General features: G+C 40.4%; 1 protein-coding gene across 5 annotated transcripts; it reads right to left on the minus strand.

Annotated features, from left to right (window-relative positions):
* Positions 1–136: 136 nt before the first annotated feature.
* FASTKD1 (FAST kinase domains 1) lies at positions 137–17,620 on the minus strand. Of its 5 annotated transcripts, none has more exons than XM_018072551.1 (16): positions 17,573–17,620; positions 15,875–15,955; positions 14,618–14,678; positions 14,174–14,242; positions 13,171–13,296; positions 11,563–11,961; positions 10,330–10,440; positions 9,176–9,307; positions 7,718–8,204; positions 6,849–6,954; positions 6,214–6,342; positions 5,335–5,466; positions 4,241–4,354; positions 3,852–3,993; positions 2,707–2,824; positions 137–1,743 (listed from the first exon to the last, which is right to left on the minus strand). In XM_018072551.1, exons 3-16 carry the CDS (start codon positions 14,659–14,661, stop codon positions 1,654–1,656), a joined length of 2,199 nt encoding a protein of 732 aa, XP_017928040.1. In that variant the 5' UTR covers positions 14,662–14,678; positions 15,875–15,955; positions 17,573–17,620; the 3' UTR covers positions 137–1,653. The 5 variants fall into 5 exon arrangements, with proteins under 5 accessions (XP_017928040.1, XP_017928036.1, XP_017928037.1 ...); XM_018072547.1 differs by lacking the exon at positions 14,618–14,678 and adding an exon at positions 14,967–15,122; XM_018072548.2 differs by lacking the exons at positions 14,618–14,678; positions 17,573–17,620 and adding exons at positions 14,967–15,122; positions 16,720–16,852.
* Positions 17,621–24,591: the final 6,971 nt, after the last annotated feature.

The following is a 24,591-nucleotide window of genomic DNA, read 5'->3' on the forward strand; positions in this document are numbered from 1 at the left end:
AATCTGTGGAAAATCTTTTCTGTTTACCCCTTTAGTACCCAAATCTTCTGCTGTTCTTAGCACCTCTTCATTGGCTCCAGTTAGATCACTCCTCTAACACTTGCTGATTTAATTTAGAAACAATGACTGCAAAGGATCAAAGACAACACATTTTATTGAAATACTCTTATAGTTTGCTTTTCTTCAATGCCCTTTCTGAACCCACTCATAGCAAGTTTTAATCCTCTTCCCATTGTGCATACTCATAACTTTATCCATACATAATCTGAAGATAGCTGGCTTGGCACAGTGACTGCTAGAACTCTGAAAAGCAGGGTTCAGCTGAAACACATGACCACCCATGACTGAACATTTAAGCCACTGCCACCTTTCTTAGACTCCAAGGTTGCTTTGTGAAGGCCATCTGTACAGAAACAGGGTCATGCAACAGCCCTTTGACATGTAGCCCACCTTCTTAGATACTAACCTATATTTATGATTGTTTTCTCCATTTTATACAAAATAGAATGTGCATAGAGTCTTTCTATGGCTGTCCCTTCAATGATACTTCCTCAAAGCCCTCTTCCTCTTCATCTTGCAGCCTAGATCAGTTCTGTTGTTTTTTCCTGAATTTCCATTCCTGTCCTGATTTGTATTCAGTAAATAAAAATATTTTCTTCTGCTACTGAATAGTAAAACAAAAAAAAGTGACAGCAGATGCATAATGGCCAATTCAGAAATGCAGTTGCTTACCTCTGCCAGGTTTCAAAGGAAGTGGTAAAAGAATGTCTACTGCTTCTACTAAATGAGGAAGAAAACACAGCCACATTGTGTATGTGAAGGACAGGCAGAGCAAGCAGTCATGAGATGATGGCAGCGTGGGCAACGTGGCTGCCTCTGAAAACAGGCTGATCTGTCAAGTATGACCACTCTACAGTTTGCTCTACAATGAACATTCTGCTGCCTATTCCGTTTTTTCCTTCTACATCTCAGTGCCTTGTGCCTCCTGCACAAACCCTGGCAGGGTTTTTAGGTATATGGAGGTGTTCCAGAAGACTCAGCCCTACTTTTGTATGTGCCACATCACAGGGTAGGAGAAGCTGGAGGCTCCTCGCCACACAACACCCTCCCCCAGCACAGTCCCCCGCAGTGCCTCTGTTTTGGGAGACAGAAACTGAATGGCTCTAAAAGCAGCCCTATGCTTAGTCAATTTGCATTTCAGTGTCTTGGTTTCAGAGTACAGATACTGTTTGATTCCCAGCTGCTCATTCTGTCTCATGCTGGAGGACAGACGTGGTTTCCAATAGATTGCTGACGCTTCTCTCACAGTCAAGAGTATTTCCACCTTTTTCTTTAAAGAGTTTTATGTCTGGCTAAGCCTCTGTACTATTTATTTAGGAGATGATAATGTAATTTTACAGCAAAACTGCCAGAGCTTCATGTGATTAAACAATAGCTTCCAGATAATAAGAAATTTTAAGCATCCTTATTGGATCTTCATGGCCCACTATGACCTGCCTTTTGCAATGCCTTTACACTTGATGCCTGTGGCAAGCCTTGGTCCAGCTGACTCACAGATAAAGAGATTTTTGAAACTATGTATACCAGGATTACAAAACGTTTGGTGGTACATAAAATGTTTTTATAGAAGTACTTTAGACTGCATGTCTGACATCACTGTATTCCATACAGCTGCTGTCTCAGGTATTCTAGCTGTTCACCTTTTGTTGACAGAACCATAGAATTCCATTCAAAGTGAGGAATCTGTAGAACAGAATCATACAAACTGAGTGTTAACACTGGTGTAAGACACATACCATTCACAGCAAAGGCTCTCTGATATCTCTTGTTCTCCACTTGAAGATATTTGACGATCCATTTCTCAATGTAAGATTCTTCTTTATGTAAGTACAGTCAGTTTGTTGCCAAAAAGCAGCATAGTTGCAGAAATGTAAAACAGATGCCCACACAGTATAGGCTGTGATAACTCCATTACACCATCTCCCACTTTAAAAATCCAAATTGAGAGAAAAATCCCAGGTCACTGTAGTTTTTAATGTTAATCTATTAGACTGGAATAGTGTAGCAGTAGTATAACATGAGAAAAGATGATTATTCTGTTTCAAAGAAACAAGAAAACCAACCAAATTTAAGCTAAAAGAAGGAGTCTAGCTAAAATTAGGGTAGATGAGTAATTAAATATACAGGAGCCTCCAAATTCATGAGCCTCCATTACCAAAATGTTTCATTGCTGATGGTTGTGAATTATCACTGGCCACTGGTGTTCCCTGTCGCAGCGCCATCACTGCAGCAGACAAACAGCATCCCTATCCCATCTGGCAGCTGCCAAAACTGGCACTCAAAACCACTCGAGGGTATGTTCAATCATCTTCTACTGTAGAAATCTTGAGTGACTTGAACTGAAACTCTCATTTCACTTGTTCTCCTTTACTCACATAGCTTTACACTGACATAGCTAGTTTGCCTGCAGTAACGTAAGACTGAGACCTTTTGACTTCAGTTTTGCTTCAGCCTCTTTGCAAGTTCTATGAAGTCCATAAATCATTTTGAGAACAGCTTGGAATTTCCTCCCTAAACACAAAAATTGCTCTCACCCAGTAGATGCTTTTAACTATAAAAACTGTCTCTAAACCTGTTGCATGGAAAATGGATCATTTTGCACTATGGATACAACTCTGAAAGGACAAAGTATTGCTGGATGCTCACCTGAACTACTCGGTATCCCAGCATTTCCAGGTGTCGTTTTTTCACTGCAGGTTCTCCTTTCAGATGACGTGAATAATCTTTGCTAAAAGCTCTTGAATCAAGAAATTCCAAAGCAATTCTGCAAACAGCAAAGACGTGTATTTGCTTTCAGGTCCTACCTGAATAGCAAGTAGTGATATTTCTAGTTTAATACTGAAAGCTGCAGCAAGACAAGATAAACCTGACAATTCACAGAAAAAGAAAATTAAACAACTCCCAGAAACCAGACAAAACATTTTCCTCTTATTTATCTAGAGATATTTGAATTTTACATGATTTAGAAAAAGCATTTTTTTCCTGACACCTGTTTTTGCTCAAATGGTAAAAACAGTTAACTAGCATTTTCAAAGCTTACATTTGAAGAGGTAGGAGGGAAAGAGTATTCCAATCTCATGAAACACATTTCAAGAATGTATACTGGATCTGGCTGGGATGGAGGTACTTTTCTTCATGGCGGTTCATCTGGTGCTGTGTTTTGAACTTGTGACCAAACCAGTGTTAACAACACACCAATATTTTGGCTATCGCTGAACAGCTATTGCTTGCACAGCATCAAGACTTTCTCACTCTGGACCCACAGTGCATATAGGCTGCACAGACAAGAGGTCTGGAAGGGACACCTTCCATGGGAGGGAACCTCAACTGGTTAAGGTGATAGTCCACACCATACAACATCATGCTCAGCAATAAAACAGAGGGGAGTTTTTCCCAAGTAGCCACTGCTCTGCCACTGGGCTGCTGGTGGTGAATGACTGCATGTGCATCAATTGTTTTCTTTTCCCCTTTTATATTTTTCCTTTCTTCTCTTCACTTATTAAACTGTTTTAATTGCAACCCAGGAGTTTTCTTCTTTGCTTTTACCCTCAAGATTCTGTCCCCCATCACACTGCAAGGGAATGAGCATGCAACTGTGTGGGAGCAGCTGCGGCCGACCCACCACACCCTGGAAGGCTAAACCTCATTAGACTTAGGAAAAAGGAACTGAAAAATAAATAGCATAAGGGTTGCAACAAATATTTAGGACATAAGCATCAAAAACCTGGCCTAAACTGGATGTTAACTTGGAAGCTTGGGAGAGCTAACGTGCAAGAATTCAATGCACTAACCTCTGAGCTCCTGGTGGCAGAGCCTTTCTCCCTTCATCTTTGATGTCATGTCTCAAGTGTATTCCCCCCACATCATCCAAAGGTATATTCTGAGCCATGTAGGAAAGAGGCTTTTTATTTTCATCCAGGACACACTCAAAATCTGTCAGAAAACACAGCAAACCTGTTTACTGACAAAAGTGGAAGAATTTGATCTGTACAGTGTTTACTTCTAGAAGAACTAAGTGATAGACAAAATTAGAGATATCCAACATTATTTATATTATGCAGAACTTTTTAGAAACTGTATTTTACACAACAATTTCTTCTTTGCAACATCTTGTGGCAACATGACCACAGGCTTTCTAATCTTGGTAATAATAACAATCCTTAGAGTATTAACTTCTCACCTATTTCATAGTAGTATGGTGTGAGAACAGATATTCTGGAGTACTGGCTCCCTCCTAAGATCTCTGTCAGCATTCTGTGAACGTGCTGTCGCAGTGGATTTATTCGGCTCATGCCTACAAAGACAAAACAAAGAATTCATACATCAAAACTTCCACAGTCAAAATTCTGAAAAGAGCACTTTGAGACATTGCATTTTTGACAGCCAGGCTATTGAATTAAATCTTTTCCACAGATCCCTGGGCTATTCCATCATAATTCGGAGACCAAGTGATCATATTTTAGATGGAAGGCAGCAGGTAAGTGCTGCGGAGCATAAATTTCAAATCCAGACTTTCCATCCGAGGATATTGCTGATTCACATGCTACAAAAACTCATCTTGCCTTTATTACGGGCACACCACACTATCTGTCACTTCTCTGTCTGTTGCAGATTAACACCTTGCTCCAAAACATCTTCAGTCTCTGAGAGACAAAGTAGCTGAGTTCTCTGGATAGCAAAGCAGATTTCTCCATGTGAATTAGTGGAGGATAGATACTCCATGCATTAGCTGGATTTTCTGAATTTATCACTATTCTGAAAGATCTCAGCTGCTACATTGATCACTAGCCTACTTCTTTATCTCTCATTCCTGATGGATCTTGATTCTTCTGAGGAAGAAGGCAGGAGCAAGTTCAAAAACAAGCAGTAAAAATGTTCCTATTGAAAAATTTAAGTCAAGCGTTCAGTCTTGTAAGTGAAGTAGGGAGCAAAGTGATCCATATCCTCCAGGAGACAACCCTAATGATCCTCCTCCTGTCTTTCCATCCTTCATGCCATATACATTGTTTCTGTTTATTTAAATTTTATTTCTTAGAAGGAAAAATCCCATCTCTATTACATTAATTATCACAAGGAAAACTGCTTTGCTCTCTGTTGCACTACTGAGCGGTTGCACTTTCCAAGACATGCTCAGCAGAGAGTGGGTTGCACCTTCCTGATCTTCTGTGGTGTGGTAGTGTCAACCTGACAGTTTTAGAAGAAACATCTAGTAGATTATTGAAAATAGACTACTATTAGAAACAAGGGCAGGTTTTCCTCTCTTAAGTTACTTACTGTTATGAAAGACACGTTGACAGTACTGCTCATGAAACCAAGGGATGTGAAACTCTGGGCATTCCAGACAGACTGCTCTGTTCAACTTCATGAGGCGAGAGCAGACCCTCTGCTTTAGGGTATCAGGCAGGACTGATTAAAAAAACCACAAACAAACATACAAAGGTGTAAACTGCAATGTGAAAAATCCAACCTATGGACCTAAATGGCTGCCTCTGAATTCTTTACTAGAAATGCAAGCGTGTACACTATGGCATTTATAAAATTCATGTTGCAGAATTTTAGAAAGGTGCTCAAAATCCCTGAGGAAAAAATGAAAAGTAACAGTTCTGCTCAATGTTAAGAACAACAGCAAGACAGAAGATATAAAATTGCTTCTATCATTTAACTTTTAATTAAGTACTTGAAGGCAAAATGGCAACAATACGTTGATAGCGAACAATGTACAGGTAGAGAGGGACGAAATAAACTGTCTCTTATTTAGAGAGAAGAGACTGGTAGGACACATTTCTTGCAGGCAAGAATCCCACTATATTTCTTGAGCTTTGTGACTCTTTCTAGTAATAAACATCAGAGTCAGGTAATTTTATTTCCAACAAAATTGAAGAATTATTATATACTGAGTACAATAAGGTGACTATAAAATTTGCCTTATATGACCTTTTCTCATCTGCAATACAAGTCTGTACTTTTAAAACAAAGCACAGATTTTTGTTCATTCCTTTCCTTTTAGTACTCAAATCATGACTAGATTATATAAAGGAAGTCTTTCTAGAAAATGGAATAATTTAAAGAGTAATTCTACTTCTCAAGTCATAGGTAGTCCATAATTGCATTTTATGCTACACAATCAAATTCATCAGAGAGTTAGATATCTACCTTTAAGTTGAGCATCCAGTTTGCTTAGGAAAGAAACATTAAATATCGTTGTTATCAGAATCGGAGGAAAATACCCAGCCACTGCCAAAACGTGACCAAGCAGCACCAACTGATAAATTTCAAAATAACCTTTAAAAAACAGACAGAAATACATATTAACACATGACATAAAGTTGAAAGGATTTGCAGTGCCCTTCTCCTGGCCTCCCAAATTGTCTAATTTTCTCCCTTAACGTACTATACAAGTTTCTACACACTTCCTCTACAACTTAAACCATTTATTTGTGGTGGATCACAAAATGTATCCTGTTCACAAATGACGATTCCTTGGGGAACACCACAACAATTCTATCCAATAGCAGCACAGTGAATTAACCAGAATTATCACTTGCTTTTTACTACACTAAAATTTTTTTGCTAGTCCCTTGTTAACAGTAATTTTTAAAGGGTGAAATGAAACCCAGCATTGAATCTTTGTAATGGTTTAACCCCACTAGGCAGAATATTAGTAGTAACATACATACTTTTTCTTTGCTTAACAAAAGTGCCATTCTATTCCTATTTTCATTCGATAAAAATAATAACTTTCAGTGACATTTATTTGGTGTCAGAATATCTTTTTCTAATGCACTTACTCAAGTTAGAAGTAAGATGTTGGATACAACTCTTAAAGAACTCTTCATTGTCATAATTCAAAGCAGAGAAAAGGAAGAGAATAAAATAGATTTCAGAGGGGTGGATCTGGAAAAAAAGACATCCAAAATCAAGTCACTGCAATATATAATAATATTGCTTTACAATAAAGAAGAGTTTTATACTTCATTCAGAATTGGGAGATTTAAGACTAGATGAGCTATTTTCTAATTTTTTGTCAACTATTCCAGAAGGAAACAATTGAAAAATGAAATGCAGAAATAATTGAATCTGCAGCAACAGCTAAAACTTAAGATGTATTTCACATAGATGATCCAAGTGTTTCTATATACTTAAAGAACCTTTCAAAAAGATTTTGCATTAAATGCTCTTAAAGAAACTAAACTGCAATAGAATAAAATCAAAGATTTATATGAACACCAGACTGAGAACGAGGAGGAAAAAAAGATAGTAAGAAAAAAGAGTAATTTTGACCAAAAAGACAAGCTACTGGGGAAACCCCCACAACAATGAGTAATGTTAAAATACACACCAGCTGATGTGGCTATTTATAAAGAAGTTTAAAAAAAAAATTTAAGATTGTCAAATGTAAAGTTGAATGCACAGGGTTATGGCTGACCTAACACTGACTGAACAGTAAGAAATGAAAACTAATGAGAAGTAAGTGCAAATTTATATAAATAGAAGCAAAATAGCTTTGAGTGAACACAAAAAAAGATGAGCTCCAAATCAGGTACACTGAGGAAAACTTAGAAACACTGTGGACTGTGCTCTGAAACACATCAACACATGAACCTCTCCTTTTCTACTGAATAACTCACATAGCAGATAGAAAGAAAAGCTCTAACACCTTGTCTGTATTTTCAACAGTCACAGAAGCTATTCTGTCAAATAAGGCAGGACAACGGTGGTTTGTTTTTTTGAGAAAAAAAGACAGTGGTGATACATTTGTCCATGTTATTTGGTCTATCAAGCGTTGACACATGGCCACAGTTTCCTCATTCAGGACTTCTTCAAACCACTCTCCATTCACATGTGTAAGTTCTTCCAACAGAAGATTTAAGCTGTTGGTTTTCTGAAGCCTCTCAAATCCACAGTCATTTAGTTTTTGCAGAAGCTTTGCACATAGCTCAGAACTGTTTTGCCAGTGCAACTGGTCATGATGATTCCATTTGACAAGAGCTGTAGCAATGCAATTCAAATGATGGAGACTGCACTGAGGCAGAACTGCTGCTGCTTTGTTTGTAATCATCTCCTCCACTTGAAAAGAAGGTAGCATGGCCAGAACACGAATTATGGCTGCAGTATCAGCAGGTATCACACTAGACTTTAAATAACTGGAAGAAAGGTGGAAATAAAAATAGTCCATCAGTAATGACAAAGTGTAAGTGTTTAAAAACCCAAATAAACTACATGCATGAAAATCCTAATTTAGAAGTCAAAAGCTGCATATCAAATATAAAATAAGTGGAATATTAATGATGTGGTAGAAATTCACACTGCTAGGGACTGCCATGTTTTTTTAAATAAGATTAACTTCTAATTTATTCAAAACTGAAAAAAGGGAAGAAGACAGGGAGCAGCTCAGTCAGCTGGAGAGGCTTTAAATGTTACTGATAAACACAGAAGTCCTTATTAAGGCTAGAAAGTCCATATTTGTTAAGGGTGTGTGGGTTTCTGGGCCTGGGTCATTTCTCTGATTTCTGTCTTAGGGAGCACCAGGTTCTGAGGTGCCTGAGGAACATGAAGGAATTATCAGCAAGGCACTACATTCCTAGAGAGGCTGAGCAATGGAAGGAAGATCTCCTCTCCAGCAATTCCAGAAACTGTTTCCCTTTCTGCTGCAACTCTACAAGCCTAAGAATTAACTGGACAGTTCTTCAATCAAAAAAAAAGTACTTCTGCTTCACACTTTCACTTGTCCCAACCAAGGCATCCTTACTACCTATTTTTCATTACTTCTTCCATCAAACATCAAAGACGACATTAATACCTGCCCTTCCAATAAAAAAACAATCAAAATTTCCTGTCATTTCAATATTGCAGTGACCAAAGGAATAAGAGGTAAAAAAATATTTTTGAAAGGTATCATATCTATTAGCAGATACCGTTGGGTCTATAAACAAGACAACAATCACTTCCTATCCTCTGATTTAGGCATTTAAAAGAATCAAATATTCCAACAGTTTGTTACTTCTTCATATTTTATGGAAACAAAACACTTTAACATCTTAGCTTGTAATTTGAAATCTTAGGTAGAGAACTGTTTAATACTTAAATAGTTACATTTCCAAGAATACACACTTACCCTAATAGTAACATTTTCAGTTTGGCAAACAGCTCCAGATTGCGGCATCGCAACCCCGTCAGGTACTGTGTTAACTTCACCAGCTGTAATACATGATAACTCTCCAAGTGTTTGTGCAGAACAGAAGCCATTCTGAATACAAAGAGAAAAAGATTACATAGTGTTACACTAATACAAAAGATACTGCAAACTCCAACATCCCACATTGAAGAAAGGGTGTCCTCTGATGCACAGTACGTACATATGGAGGGTTTCACACACCTGCACTCCTCTCCACACCAGTTTTGACCCTGGTCCCCAAAGACACAGCAGCCTCTCTCCATTTAGTGAACTGCAAAATTAAAACCCTCATTGCAGCAAATCAGCTACTTCACACTAATAAGTTCTGTTTCAGATTTCACAATCAGTTAAAGTGGACCAAGAATGGAAAAAACTAGAACAGCAACACCAGCTTCAGCACCACTGCACTCACTGTTGGTCTAAGACTGCAAAGAGGGGGATAGATTTATAGGAAAAGATAATACCTTAAGACCTTCTTCAGACAGTGAGATTCAAGGAGAAAAGGCATGAATTTACCCTTAGTATTCCTTTGATCCATAGTACACAAGTATGTCCTTTTTCTTCCAAGGATCTCTTTGGTTCATACAACTACCTTCAATCCAGTTATTGCTCCGGACCTGTACTTAACTCTGCTGCATCTCTGATGTATCTAATGCTACATCTTCTGTGCCCAAAACAGCTGCTTTCCCCTTCATTGTATGATAGATATTACCTCTCCTTATAAACAATGTTCAGTTTACAACTGTAGAAAACGTGGACACGTTCTCTTTTTTCTTCTGAGTTTACAGTAAGTGTTAGGGGCTAAGTTTACTGAAATGGGAACACATATTTGCAAATAAGCCAGATATAATATGACATTAACTTGGTAGGGCTGAAATGCTTTTCTATGAAATTCCTAAATTTCCTCAATTTCTTCTGGGTCAAGCTGCAATATTCTAAAATCTGTATTACCTAATTATTTATAGTGTAGATGCATTTGTGTGCAAGTGACACAGCCTCCACTCCTCACTTACTGGGTATTATACAGTTTTCCACACTAAATGAAAGTAGTTTACCTAGAGAATACACCTTCTTAGTAGTATCAAAAAAATTACTTTTCAAGTAGATGAGAATTTCTGCATTTCATTTTCTTCATTGTCTTCAGTATCACCAATACCTGGTGACTGCTAAATTCTTCTGCCATGTATGCTGCAGTTACTAGCAACCTAAAGGGGAAAAGACATATTTTCCAATGAAAAACAGATGAAAATCTCCAGCAAAGACTGCAGCAATTTTCTTTGTCTATGAGGGAAAGAACCAAAAGAGTGCTTCAGGAAATACAGGAAAACAAATTCCCTCAAACTAGAGACTTTCATTCTCTGGACTTTTCTTCTAAACAGCTAATCTGTATAGCACAGGTAAAGGGGTGTGAGTGTGTTGGATCAGTGCATATTGTTCTGATGCTAGAAACCAGTGAGTCCAACAATTCTAAAAGTAGACAAGAAGTAGGGAAGATACTTTAAGACATTAAACAATTCATGATCAATCAGGAAGCTACAGATAACAGAATCAAACATGAACTGAAGTGGTTCTGGGGCAGTTAAAAAGCCAGTGTTTACCACAAATTAAATAAATAAATAATCTAGGAAAAGCTTTTGGAACTAAGTCAGCTATGGCAAAAACCAACATAGGCTTGCAGTATATCCAAATCTCTGAATAGAGGCAGATGTTCATGAAGGAAAGTATGAAAATACAACTCATTGTAATAAATAAAGCAAATGCTGCCTAAAACTACAGACTTTGAGAGACCCATGAGTAACACCACCCCAAGTAGGATTTTGTGGCACAAGAAAAAAAAGTCTGTAACATAATACTCTAATTGCTAAATAAACGTCAAAGTGTTCCCTGCTGACGACCTTTCATGAAGAATAGGATGTCAGCAATCTGGTACAGGACAAGACTCAGGCTGTTTCAGCTACTGCCAGTCTTAAAAAGGAAAAAGCAACACATACCACTGCACATATGCCTCAGGGAAAAGACAGAAAGCTTTTTACTACCATCCCCTGTGAAAGGAAGGCTGTAGTCTAAGACAGCTACAAGATGGTCTTGCATAACAGCATTTGCATATCACTTGATTGCTGGATCTAGCTTTCTATGCAACTGTCTCAAAACAAACTGCTTTGACAATGTTTTCATAGTTAAATCATCCATTGCTACAAAGTTACAACCAGGAAACCTAAGGTTCAGCTCACAGATGGCTCAGAAGTTCCTCCAAACATTAACACATTTTTAATTTCTGTGCAAGAAAATTTATATCATAAATAAGAAAAAATCATTAATAAACTTACCTTTCTCTTACCCTGGATCCTGCCATAGGCCCAAGAGCAAAAAATAATTTTGCAAAGGTTTCAGGATGGTAATAATCATCTATAGTTTCAGACAGTATCTGATTAGCAAGCAAGCGGAATTCAGCATTGTCAAAACCCAGCTGCTCGTACAGTCCAAAAATATTACTAATACTGTGGATATCAAGACGGGAGGCACTTTTAAGGAAAATCCTGTTGCATTTTTCTAGCAATGGATGATATTTCAGTTTAACATTTTGAAGAAACTGTAGCATTCTTCTGGCATAGTTGAAGTGGCCTTCATTCTCTTCTTCCAGCAGCTGTTCAGCCTTGTGTAGTAATCGATCTCGAAAACTCTGTGAGATAACATCAGATATGCCGACCATCAAAACTGACAAGATCCTAAAAAATTCAAAAGATTTTACACTTACACATTGAACATAATAAGCAATAAATTTTAGATTTCCTAAATAAACTACACAAAGAAAGGAATGGTAGTCAAGGTGCTGCTGGCTTCTGCACAAAAAGGAATTTTAGATCTAATGCAGAAAAAACAGATGAGCAAAAACCATTTATCCTTCTACAGTAAAAATTCTGCTTTCAGTGAACTTCTGAAACAATTGGGATTTTTCAGCCATCCCTAACAAAGCTGCATGCGACAGAAGCATTTGCCTAAGGCAGGAGTCTGATTTGCCTGATTCAAATTTGCAAAAAGATCTTTAATGCTCAATAGACACCAAAGAAACTCAAACAATTCTCAAGTGTCAGAATGGGGAGAAGAGTCATTGTCACTCCTAAAGAAAGAATCCCTTCCTAAGGGAATAAAACTTATGACCACAGAGAGAGTCACTTCTGTAAAGAAATGGAGTCCCATTCAATAAGTTTCATAGGCAGGATCCTCACATCTGCAAAAATAAGTGTTGGCACTGCTAATGCTGTATAAAACAGAAAAAAAGAAAGAGAAGCCTTCACTATAGTGGCCCAGAGGGAACAGAGGCAAGAAAAAAGAAGCTTGGACTTCTTTGACCAGTGCTGTGTTTTAAGTAGTTTTAATATTAGGATAATGTGCTGGACATGCTAGCAAGAGAATTCATTAATTCAGCTTGACTAGAAAAAAAATACTCCGCAGATAAATAAACACAGCATTGCTTTTAAACTTCTTATTGCTATTCACAATAGCTAACTAAATCCATGTCAAAGTAGAGAAGCTATCAATGTCAGGGAAGAAAAACATCTTCTGGTGAGTCAATAGCCTCTAAATTATCAAAAAGTCCATGTTAAATTTAGAATCAGGACAAAGCTGATTCTAAATGTCTACCATATTATTCTACTGTAAGTAGAACAGTGGAAATTAATTAAATCTTTATAACCTATCTAAACAATCAAACAGTAGTTTTAGTTGTTTAGATTGGTTATAAAGAAATCCTTCGTAAAATCATTGGGAAAATGCATTCACCTGTCAAACAATGCATGAACACAAAACACTTCTTTCCCACAAACTCCAAACTGAAGAAAAGCAACCTCCAGTTGAGGAAAAAAGGAAAGGGTTCAGGAAAGGCAGCACGGTAATTGTGACATATTGCTTCTCCTTAGCTTCACTCTGACACTTACCTTACATCCTGTATAGAATCCAGCTTCATGTCCACAATATGAGCTACTTGGCCAATTATGGGATTGAAATGCCTGTGTTGCTTGTATAAGCACAGTGTAAATTTAGATAGAGCTGGCAAACTAAACCTGTCAAGATATTAAAGACAGACAGAAAGAATATTTACCTTTTATTTCTAGGGAATAACTAAAGACAAAAATCTACTTCAACAGTCATACAAAAAGCAAGGGTATACTCAAATTACAAAATAAGGAAACAAAATACCTAGATGTTTAATATTAAAGCATGTTGTGCATATGGAACTCTACGAAAATCAGTTGTTCTTCACTTAGCCAGACCAGCCTAATAAAGATTATGTTCTCAAGCAATGATGTGAAATACATAAATGTGAAATAAAATGAATGTGAGCAATTTATTATCTGAATATCACTTTGTGTTCAAGCTACACTGTATTAATTTACCTGTCAAGAAACCCCACATGTTAAGATGAAAGAGGCAATTCTGTGGTGCTGGTGCAAGGCTGACACTAGCTTCTGCCATTACCCTGAGGTTACAGAATGAAAATTATAATATCCCAAAAAAAAAAGAAATCAAACCAAGCCAATGAAACCAACAACAAAATGCACAAAGGGAAAATGTTGCTGTTTTAATACAAAATGTTTTCACTAAATTGAGATGAACAGGCTTCTAACAACCATTTATGAGCTGGACAGCAAGCACTGAGATAAAATTGTAAATATTAAAACCTGCAATTTCCTTCGAACACATAAATCTCCATAGACATTATATTTCAAAACTTTAAATGTTGGCCCCTGTTGTTGCAGCATCTGAATCTCTCATGCATTTGTGTACCAAAGTCTGTATGTATAATTTCCAAAACCTTCAAAAATACTCATGTTATGCTTTAAATATACATACTCTTTGAGAACTCTTGTGTAACCTCACATGAAGCAAATCATGCTTGCAATGTACACCTTTCACAAAGCACAGCAATACAGTACTTGCCTTTCTAATCTTTTCCATGCTTCTGTAACAAGTGCTTCTGCTAGAGAATCATGGTCTTCAACATTGAGCCTTCAAAAGAAAGACATAATAGTTTGAAGCTTGCTCCCATAGTTACAAAGAAATAAGACATATATCCTTTCATTATTTATCATGTTTTACTTTTCCATCGCTCCCTCCATTCAAACAGATTATAAACATTTGTGCATTAATAACTCATAACAATCATAAAACATATTTACTGGGAGTGCAAAACAGATCTGTTCTACCTGCATCTCAAAAACTGAAGCACAGGACATTACGCCATCTGTGACACACGGATTACGGAAACTGTGGCAGGGCAGTCTCGCAGTCTCCTTATAGTATGGTTCTATAGTCAAAATTCCCTCTCTTTTTATTACCAAATACAAAATATATATACATGGAATTCAATTTAATGCTCTTTACCTCAGAATACTATATAAGGTGTCCACTATGGCCTCATCTTCCATGTCTTTCACCTTGTTTTCTGCCAAAACGCAAAGGGTAAGAAACTGGGAGTGATTTTTTACATAGTCAGTAGTCCTTAAGAGAAACGGCCTCTTCTTTTGCAATTGCCACAGCATGTTGAATGCAATTCCCACATGCTTTTCAGAAAGTCTGGCCTTGTTCCTTCCAACAAGGCTAAACACTTCATCTTCATGGGTGCAGCTATTTATCTGGCTCAAAAGCAGATCACTACACAGAGTCCGAGCTTGGCAACGTCTCAGTGTAAGCAAGCAAACCCGCCTCAAACAAAGCATTTTGCTGTGCCTACCAGCTATCTTTAAAGTGTCCAGAAAGACTCTTCTTCCAGTTTTCACAGTAAATCATGTTGTTACAAACAACAAATTCAAGTGTTTGAAAAACAGAAGACCATTTTTCTTTGATCCCACATGGTCACTGTATTAAGAAGAATTCAATTCTGAGGTACCTGTAACGGGAGCATATTAAAGCAGTTAAGTACAGTCACAACAACCAGGTAAAAATCAGTGTCACTACATTATAATGTTCTGAGTGAGGTAAGCTTGAGAAGAACCTATAGCCTGGTATCTTCTCATAGAAAAACTCCTAACAATGAACACTGACATGCTCACAAGTGCTATGAAGTTAGTCCACTTGGTAAGCTTTCAAATTTAGAAACCTGCCTTTATAAGCCACATGTGCTATCATGCTACTACTGAGAAGGCAAAGCTGAACTTTTTAACATGCCAGCACTGCATGACTGAGGTTTGTTCTCACTAAGCCACTCCATAATGCCAAACTGGGGTCCAAGAACTGCCAGAAAATACAACTATTGGTGGTAAAAGGAGGTAAGATGGCTTTTAGTCAGGAAGGTTGACCACCTTTGTAATACAGACTATTGAACAGTCACACGTCAGCTGAAATCACCCATTGTGCAAAAGAAAAGCAACCTAATTCCCCAAATTATAGTGGAAGCTACAGCCTTATCCATCGAAATTTGGTATTAATTTGTTTCCTTAGAATACATGCCAATTTGTACAAAGGGCTAACAACTACATACTCTACAACCTACAAAACTGGTTCCAAGCTGGGGAACACAAACCACTGGTGATAAATGTCATGGTACACTAAAAAAGACCCATCAAATTCCCTCAACTCAGAGAGTATGGTAAAGTCTTGAAGTCTTGTTTTAGGAGATATAACAACAAAAATTATCAATACCTTTGGCAAACTTGAATGTTCTTCAACTGTTCACATGATTCCATCAGTGTAACGTTATCAAGGTAGTGGCAGCAGCACACACTGAGGAAGAAAAAACCTTATTTGAGCAGTCTATGTAAGGTACTGAAATCATTCTAGAAAGTTGGATATAGGTGGATTTCTTTTGATGTCTGTACAATCCACTTCAGAGCATAAAAATCATTTAGCGTATTGTACTACATTGCTGTTGCTGGCACTGGGGCAGATACAAGGAAAGCTAAAATGAAGTAATTTTAATTTAGGATCTGTCATAATATGAAATGTTTTCTTCCCTATGCAAAATGAAAGCACACAAAAATAAAGGTACAGATTTTCCAGATATTACATATTAAGTATTAACTACCTTTTATAATAATGATTTACTTTATAGTTCCTTTTCAGATATTGCTTTTATTGCTTCTATTTGTTCCATATTGTAGTTGCCTTTACAAATAATTCAGTTCCCACAGTGCTGGCAAGCTAAACTGCAAGAAGTTAGGATGAAGTAAGCCCCCAGGTAAGTTGTCCTTTCCCGTTCTCGAGCTGCAATGGAACTTACATCCTCTATCCTATTGATGGGCAACCAGGATCTCTATCTAAAACATTCCACAGGAAGTTTCCAAATCTTTCTCTTTCTGGAAGTGATTGAGCTGATGCAAGTGATTTACCACAAACTTGTATACAATTTTAAATTGTAGTTAATTCTAATATCCTTTTAAAAGTACATCAATAGAAAACATTGGATGTTTTCAAACTTACAAATACATAGACTAAACCCAGGAAATTTGGATATATTTAAATAACTGTTTCTAAGGTGTTCCACTTACCACACGGTGTAATACATTTAAAGGGCAAGAAAGTCTCTAAAATAATTTTCTAACAGTTGAAACACAATAAGCACTTTCAAGACCGTATTACAAAATACAGTGAGCCAGGAAATCTTCCACAAAGGGGAAAATGGACACCTGCCACTCCCAGGCATAAGAACTATCAGAGATTTAAGTAACTAGGCGTAAGACAGGTCCCGTGCAGACAGGGTGTTTTTCCCCGCCTGCCCGACTCCCCTCAAGCCGCGGGAGCGCTGCCGCGGGCAGCTCAGCCCCGCAGGCCCCGGGGACCAGCGCCGGCCCCTCCCGTCCTGGGCCGCGCACCGCCCGCTGCCACCTGCGCGCCGCCTTCTTCCTTCCCGCGGGAATTCTGACCCAAAACCGTTTAGGAAGAGCGTGGCAAAGGGCTAAGACGCCGCGCAGGCCTCAGGCCGGCGATGGCCGGGGCGAGGGCGGCCAGGGTCCCACTGCCCCCCCGCAGGCGGGGCGCGACCCGCGGCGTTGGACTCATGTTCCGCCCTCTGACACCGCTCTCACGGTGCCAGCCTCCGGTAGGCCGCGGGTACAGCCGGCGGCGGCCGCTGAGGGCCGGCCCGCAACCCCTGCGCGCCTGCGGCACCGGGCGGCAACGGGCGGCACCGGGCCGGCACGGGGCGCACCGGGCGGCACACCGGGGCAGCACTGGGCGGGTGGCGCGCGTGCGGCAGGCGGCTGTCAGCGCCGGTTCCAGCGAGGGCTGCGGAACGCACAAGGTCCGTGGTTAAACAAAAAAGCAAAGGAGTCGGGGTCACCGGCGCAACTTTTGAGACGTCCCCGCCCCCGGAGAACACAATCCGAGGAGCTCTCGGCTTACCCTTCCCCAGGACCCTCCTGCACTGGAGCCGCGGGCGAACGCCGCTCACCCCGCGCGCGCCGCAGCGCTCCACGTGCCTCTGCACTGTCAGCCAGCGTGCGCATGCCCTGGGACACGGCGTGTCCCGGGAGCTGCTGCCGGGAAGCGTAGGGAGAAAGGGGAAAGTGCAGCCAGTTAGACTTCTCAGAGGAAATAAAAATAATAGTTAAAAAGTTCCAAGGTCGTATTGCTTATTGAAGTCATATTTATAAAACCAGCGTTACAATGGTTTTATAACACGCTCTGAGTGGGAAAAAAAAAGTCTTTCCCCCTAGAAAAAGCACAAAGGGACTGAAGTTCAGGAAGGGTGAAGTTGAAGAGTTTGGCTTCGTTGTACTGGAATTAATGTTACTTTATTTTACAATATAATTTTTATGCTTTCCAACAAAGATTAATTTAAAATGTATGAGTTCTAGAACACAAATATATTGCAATAAGCAATATACAACATATTGCTTATGTTGTATACACATAGCTCCAGGTCATCTTTCTGGACCTTTTCTCACTGCTATTGATAATAACAGAGACATTTAGAACGAATGATAACAATCTCAGATTGCTCTAAAATTTTATCTAAAATCATAACCAGGAATGTTACCATGACCAATTCTGACCAGCTGTTTTGCAGCTGTCTGTATTAAGGGTTTGGGGTTTCTACTTTTTGTCTGCTGTTGACTGTATACATACCTCCTAATATACTGGATGCTTATGAATATGGAATTCACTCAAACTAACAAAATAGCCCCTATTTTATTAATTACAAGGTCTGTAGTGTTTTAGAAAAACAGCATGTTCAATTTTTAACTGGATTTGTAACCAGAATTTGTAACTGGAACAGCTCCTGTATCCTTCTGCTAACATGTCCAGATCATCTCAGTTACAGTCTACAGACCCAAACGCTGTCAGGTGATATCAAAGGGTGGCATTTATCTCTTTCAGGAAACTCAGGCCTTCTGCAAACTCACATAAGAATTCCAAGGCATCTGACCCCTCAGCTGCATAGGAAAACAATTCCACATTCATATGAAGGCAACTTCTGCAAATCATATGGATTTTTCATTTACAAGATGCCGAATTCTTGACTTGTCAAGTACATGTGGATAAAATAAAACAATGTCTAAACAAAATACAAAAGGCTAGTTCACTCACCAGCTTCTTCAGGACTTCAGAACTCTCAAGGGTCAATTTCTCTTTTAGTTTTTTTTTTTTTTCCGATGTCCATAAAGGGAACATTAGTTTTTCCGGTTTCAAGAATTTTCTCAACAGCCGGTCAAGTAACTTCCATTACCTCCTGTTATATCTATGATTATTGACCCAATTCCCCACTGGTTTGCATTAAAACCTAGCGAAGGATGTACCTACTTCCACACAGGTCTTAGTTGATCTTGAAGGTGCTTGCAACTTTATGCATTGTTGTAAACTTTCATGTCCCTATTTTAAGAGATATTAACTTTGAATGGCAATACAGACATACGGGGTAAGATTATCAGTAACTTTTTTTCCCCCACAGTTGGCCTAAATTCCTATTTTAATTCTTAACCATCCCTAGCGAGGTGCACTGCTGGAGGAACCCCGAGCGCTTCCAGCGCCGTGCCGGGCGCTTCATTTACCAACCCTTGGTAAATTTACCATTTCCATTTCCCGGGCTTCTCGCTGAGGCGCCGGCGGGGACGACCAGCCCTGTTCCCGAGCACGTTTGGCCGGAAAGGCCCCGCGTAGCTGCCGCCGCTCCAGCCTCACCGCCCTTCCCGTGCCCCAGCCCAGCCGGGCCCCGGGGGCGGGGCCGGCGGAGGGGCGGAGCGCCGCTGACGAGCCCGAGGAGGCGGGCGTCCCCCTCCGCCGCTCCCGCTTCTGCGAGCGACCCCCGCCGCCTCCGGGCAGCGCTGTGCCGTCACCGCGACCCCCGCACCGTGGGCCGCCGCCCTCCCGCCGCGCTCCCCGCCCGCCCGCCGCAGTTCGCCCCCGGCCGCCGCTCCCGCCCTGCCCGCCACTGACGCAGCGTGCCGCACCGGCTCAAACAATGGCGGCGGCGCGGCGCTGAGCGGCGCGGGGCGACAAGGGCCCGCGGGTGAGTGCCGCCAGCGCCGGGGCCGGCGCGCCCACGGGCAGGGGCGCGCCCGAGGGGGGACAGCGGCCCGGGCCGCGCGGGGGGCTGGGCGGGCGGCGGAGGAGGAGGTCATGGTGCCGTGGGCTGAGCCTCGTCTCGGCGGCGGGTGGGCCCCGGCCCTCCCGGGCCGGCCGCGCTCGGGGCGGGCCGAGGGGCAGCAGCCCGCCCGTTGGCTCCGCGCACAGCTCTCCTCGCAAGGCCCCGCGGCCCGGGCCCGAGGGCGGGAGGGCCGCGGCGCATCCCGGGAGGCGCCCTGGGAGGGAAGGGGTGTGAGGAGCTGCGAGCGGGGCCCAGGCGGGCGGGAGCGGCAGGGCGGACGGGGCCTGGCGCGCGTCGCCGGGGTCGGTCGCCAGGCCGGCTGTGCCTCCCCGCTGCCCGGCCAGCCGCGCGTCTGTGCCCGCCGCGAGCGCCCTGCTCGGCCTCGGGTGCTGCTCGGGAGTTTGAATGAGTCGTCCCTCCTCCCCTAGACTGGGAAGGAACCGACCGGGCTGTCTGCGCGCCACATGTTCTCCTCCCCTCTGCAGGCCTCTCCTGGGGAAGTGGAGCCTGCAGGAGCTACCCTGGCTGGCAGGAGAGTCCTCTGCCTCTCTTTTTCAGGGGTTTCCTAAGGCGCTTCAGAGACTATTGAGTTTCAGGCTCATTTTGTTTGCAGCCATGACCAAAATAAAGTGCTGCGTATATATGATTGTATTTAGAGGCATTGAGGAGGCTTTGAAAGAGGCTTAGGAGAAAAAGAAATAGTTTTTTGAAACTATGGACAGAATATTCATTGCAATGTTAAACATTGCCTTTCAGTTCAGTCACAATTACAAAATTTATCAGTAATGATAAAAAAGTAACTTTGGCCAGTAGTTGCCTAATGTTTGACTGGTTAACCTAATTATATTTTAGTAATCATCTGAGAGCTGTTTTAAAAGAAACAGGAGACCATTTTCTTTGCATAAAGTCTATTTTCTAAGCTGTATCTTTTCTTCTGAGAGAATAGTTTGGTTTTTTCATGGTTTTGTTTTATATTGCTTGCAGAAGAGACTGTTCTTTGGACAGTGATAAATGTTTCTAGGTTGATTGTTTTGCAGTTTTTTTTTCTTTTTTCCCCCCATTTTGTTTCACTATTCCGATCATTAATGCATTGGGGTTCAGTATGACTCAAATTTTTAGGTGCTACCATGATAAAACTGTGATAATAATATGGGAGTTGCACATGCTTTATGAAGCATTAGTTTATCTAAACTCACAGAGCTTGATTTATCAGTTTTTAAAAATGATTTCTAAATACTTCAGAAATACTGTGATATCCTTTATACGAAGTAGATCTGAAGGGGAGCATAAAAAGGATACCAGCATCAATAGTTCTCTGAGAGCACCCTTTGGGACTATATTTCTTATTAAAACTTCCCATTTTTCCAGTCCTCTTCTGTGAAACAAATACTATTTTTTTAATTAGCTAGCACTCCTCAAACTGTTATCAAAAGAAGATTATTTTTTTTTCCCTTGGAGCATCTCAGAAAATCTGTAGATTATGAGGGAATTTGGAGTGAAGAATATGTACTGCAGTGGAGGATTTTACTGTGCTGTAACCTGTTTTCTCCACTACCAGTTCACTCCTCCATGCTTTGTGCATTTGGGAACCATCTTCCATTTAGGAGCAGAGTCAGTGAGTGCCAGGGAGAAAGTCTGGCCATCTCCTAATGCACTGAGGTTTAGGTAGGAGGGTGTGATGAGGCATAGAAGAGATCTAGAGCTAGAGAAATAGAGGAGGGAGGAGAACATGAGAATAAAAGATGATAGAACAAGCTTTTTGTGGTTATGGTTGACAAATAAGGAACAGCATTCAGAACCATGTCCTACTGTTGCATGGTTGTCTCGCCTTATTGTCGTCTTCAGTAATGGGTAGGAAGGGATTCCATTGCTGAAAGTAGTTTGGGATTTATGTGGCTTGGAGATTACACCCTGTGGAATTTTTTTTCCCCTTTCATACAATGCAAAAACTTTCCTTTTCTTAGCACTTTATAAGTTGTGCTAAAAAAAAAAAAAAAGTACTTATTTGTGCACAGACCTGCCAGAAAACACCAGTATTTTTTCACAAATCATAACAGAGAAAAAAACAATACCTTCTGCATAAATTAGATAATGTAAAATTACTGCTAAGACTTGACAACTCAGATTTTACTTGCTAGTGATAAGAATGTGGTTAGATATTTCAACATTTTTTATTGCAGTTACCTCTTTTCTAGAAAAATAGAGAGGATGTTCTGGTAGGAACCTGTGTTTCTCTTTAAGTAGTTTAAGAGAATGTTACTGCCTTCTCAGCTGAATCCTACCCTCTCCCAGCTGAGGTGTTATAACTGAGTGTTCATTCCTTATACCTTAGTACAAGAAGACTAAAGTCCTGTCCATAACTGTAAAAAATCATACTGAAAGTGATATAAATGAGCTACCAGTGTGGTAGTGTTAGGGCTGTGTTCAGGACCTATCTAAGGATGATATTTTCTTAAGTCTCCCTAGAAGGATAGCTGGCTATTGCCTCTTGTCCATGGAAGACAGTGTTTGATATTGCCAGATGTCTCTTAATTTGACTTCTTTTTTTAGAGGGAAACAAATACTATGTCAGTCACCCAAAACAGACTTGTAGCATTTTTCTAGACAAGGAGGCCTGATGGAAAGTGGTGTCAATCACTTTTTGCCTGCAGGAATGTTGAAAATCCATTTTGTGATTGGCTTTTCTTGGAAGGGGCAGTCAAGTTGAAACCTATAATGTGTGATTTCTAGTGATGAGTGGAAAGTCTTCCTGCATAAATTTCATAGACCTGTGTAGAAAGCAAATGTTTTCTTCTTTTCTTATTGATGTGTTACATTCATGTGATTATGAAGACAGCATCCTAAATGTGAAATGTATTCAAGTGTAGTACCTTATTTCTAAATATGCTGACAACAAAAATCCTGTGCTGCTGATTAGTAAAATGAAAAAAAAAAAACCCCTTAATTTCCTCAGATGTCATTGCCGCTAATGTAGAGGTTTTGGATCGTGAAGTACAGAGGAAAAGATGGTGGCATTTGGGGAAAAGTGCTGAGGAAATTATGAAGTTTGAGAGTTAGGCTGGTTGGGTTTTTGTTGTTCACGTCTTCAGTATCATCCTAATACAGCTGGATGCTCTGTCCCAGGAATGGAACTCTGAACAAATTTTCATGTCTCCCATTTTGCAATCATAAATTTATTTCCAGTTAAATGCATACTGGAATGAACATACAACATTTTTAGACTGTGCCTCTGCCATCACTTTAAGCTGATATATGCTGCTGCCAAATCTTTCCTTGGAGTGGGGAAGAAAGGGTAGTTTTTATGCAGCCAGGTAGCTTGTATGAAAGCTAAACACATGGATGTAGGAACCTTCTGTTCTGGTTTCAGCCCAGATTTATATTGTCTTCAAGTGACTGCAACCACAGCCGTGAAGAACGTGATATATGTTCAGTATTCACTTTGTGTATTTGCATTTTCTGAACTCAAAGTTTTGCTTACAAACATATTTCTGGAGATTCTACTTTCTATCTTTGAAATATATGTCAATATAGTTTTGTCTTCCTACATTTGTAGATGGTCTGAAACAAAATGCTAGGAATATGAATTTATGCACTTTATTGTTCACTTCATTTGGACATGGAATGAAGACCAGTGCAGAAGATAATTGTAAGTTCATGCAAGGAAGTGCATACAAGAGCAAGGTCAAGGAGAAGTTAAAAATCTGGAATAACTGGTGATGACGGGGAAAGAAGGGAAGGAATAGGACACAATATATAATTTTCCTACTAAATACATCTTTTCTCACTGTTCTGTCCTGTCCTGGGATTGAAACAAATAAGTAGTCCCATGACCTGTTCAGCAGAGTTACAAATAAAGTTGGCTTTTTCCCCTTGTAAAACTAGGAAATAGTCATGTTTTGCTGCTTGCTGTCAGCTCTTGTGGGATGCATGGCACATTGATACTTCACTTGCTGTGCATCTGTGAGTGTTTTCTAGCTTGTTCAGTCAAAAGGTTCTAGTATATCTAAACGGTATTATTACTAGATCCTTGCTAGCACAGGTGATTTTGGAAAAAAAAATCCCCAAGATATTTTGTTTTTTTTTTTTTAAGCATGTCAGTGCATATCAGTGATAATCCCTAGCAGAAAGATGCTTATTGTGCTGGTTTAAAGGTAAACCAGCAGGGGAAATGAACTCAACTCAAAAGAGAGATTATAAATCAGAATAACAATTTAATAAAATAATACAATAAGTATGATTATACAGACAAACAATTGGTTTTAACCCACAAAACCCAAATATGCACCCTGGGGCATGAACAGAGTGGTGTTTGTTGGGCCCCCTGAGTCCAAAGGAAAAGGAGAGGGGAAAACCTGTTGGTGAGAGTGCTGTTGCACTCTGGTCAAGAGTGGTGATTGCATTCCGTTCTAGGGTGATGGTTACAGTCTGGTTGAAAAGTGGTGGTTGCAGTCTAGTTGAGAGTGTGGTCTGCAGTTTGGTTGAGAGCGGTGATCTGTAGCCTTCCTCTGGGTCCCACAAGTGGTTCAAAAAGTTCCAAGACTCCCAAGATTATATATTCTCCAGTTCAGGCAGGAATGCTCAGTACTTCCCTCAGGGTGGGGAGTTCCACAAAGGCTGTGAGGACAGAAGCATCCTCCTATCTGGAAGGCCTCTTAACACCGAGTTTATAGCCTGAGGAGTCAGGCTGCTCTGGGCAGAGGGTGCAAATAGTCTATTGACAGCAGTTTCTGGGAAATGGCATGGAAGGCTATAGAATACACAGTTTTGGGTTACATCCATCCAGCGATGAACTGGGCCCAGCTGTTCTAACTAGGACACTTATGAACAGTTTGGG

The sequence above is a fragment of the Manacus vitellinus genome, unplaced genomic scaffold (assembly GCF_001715985.3).
Source record: "Manacus vitellinus isolate BGI_N305 unplaced genomic scaffold, ASM171598v3 scaffold_22_pilon, whole genome shotgun sequence".
NCBI lineage: Eukaryota > Metazoa > Chordata > Aves > Passeriformes > Pipridae > Manacus > Manacus vitellinus.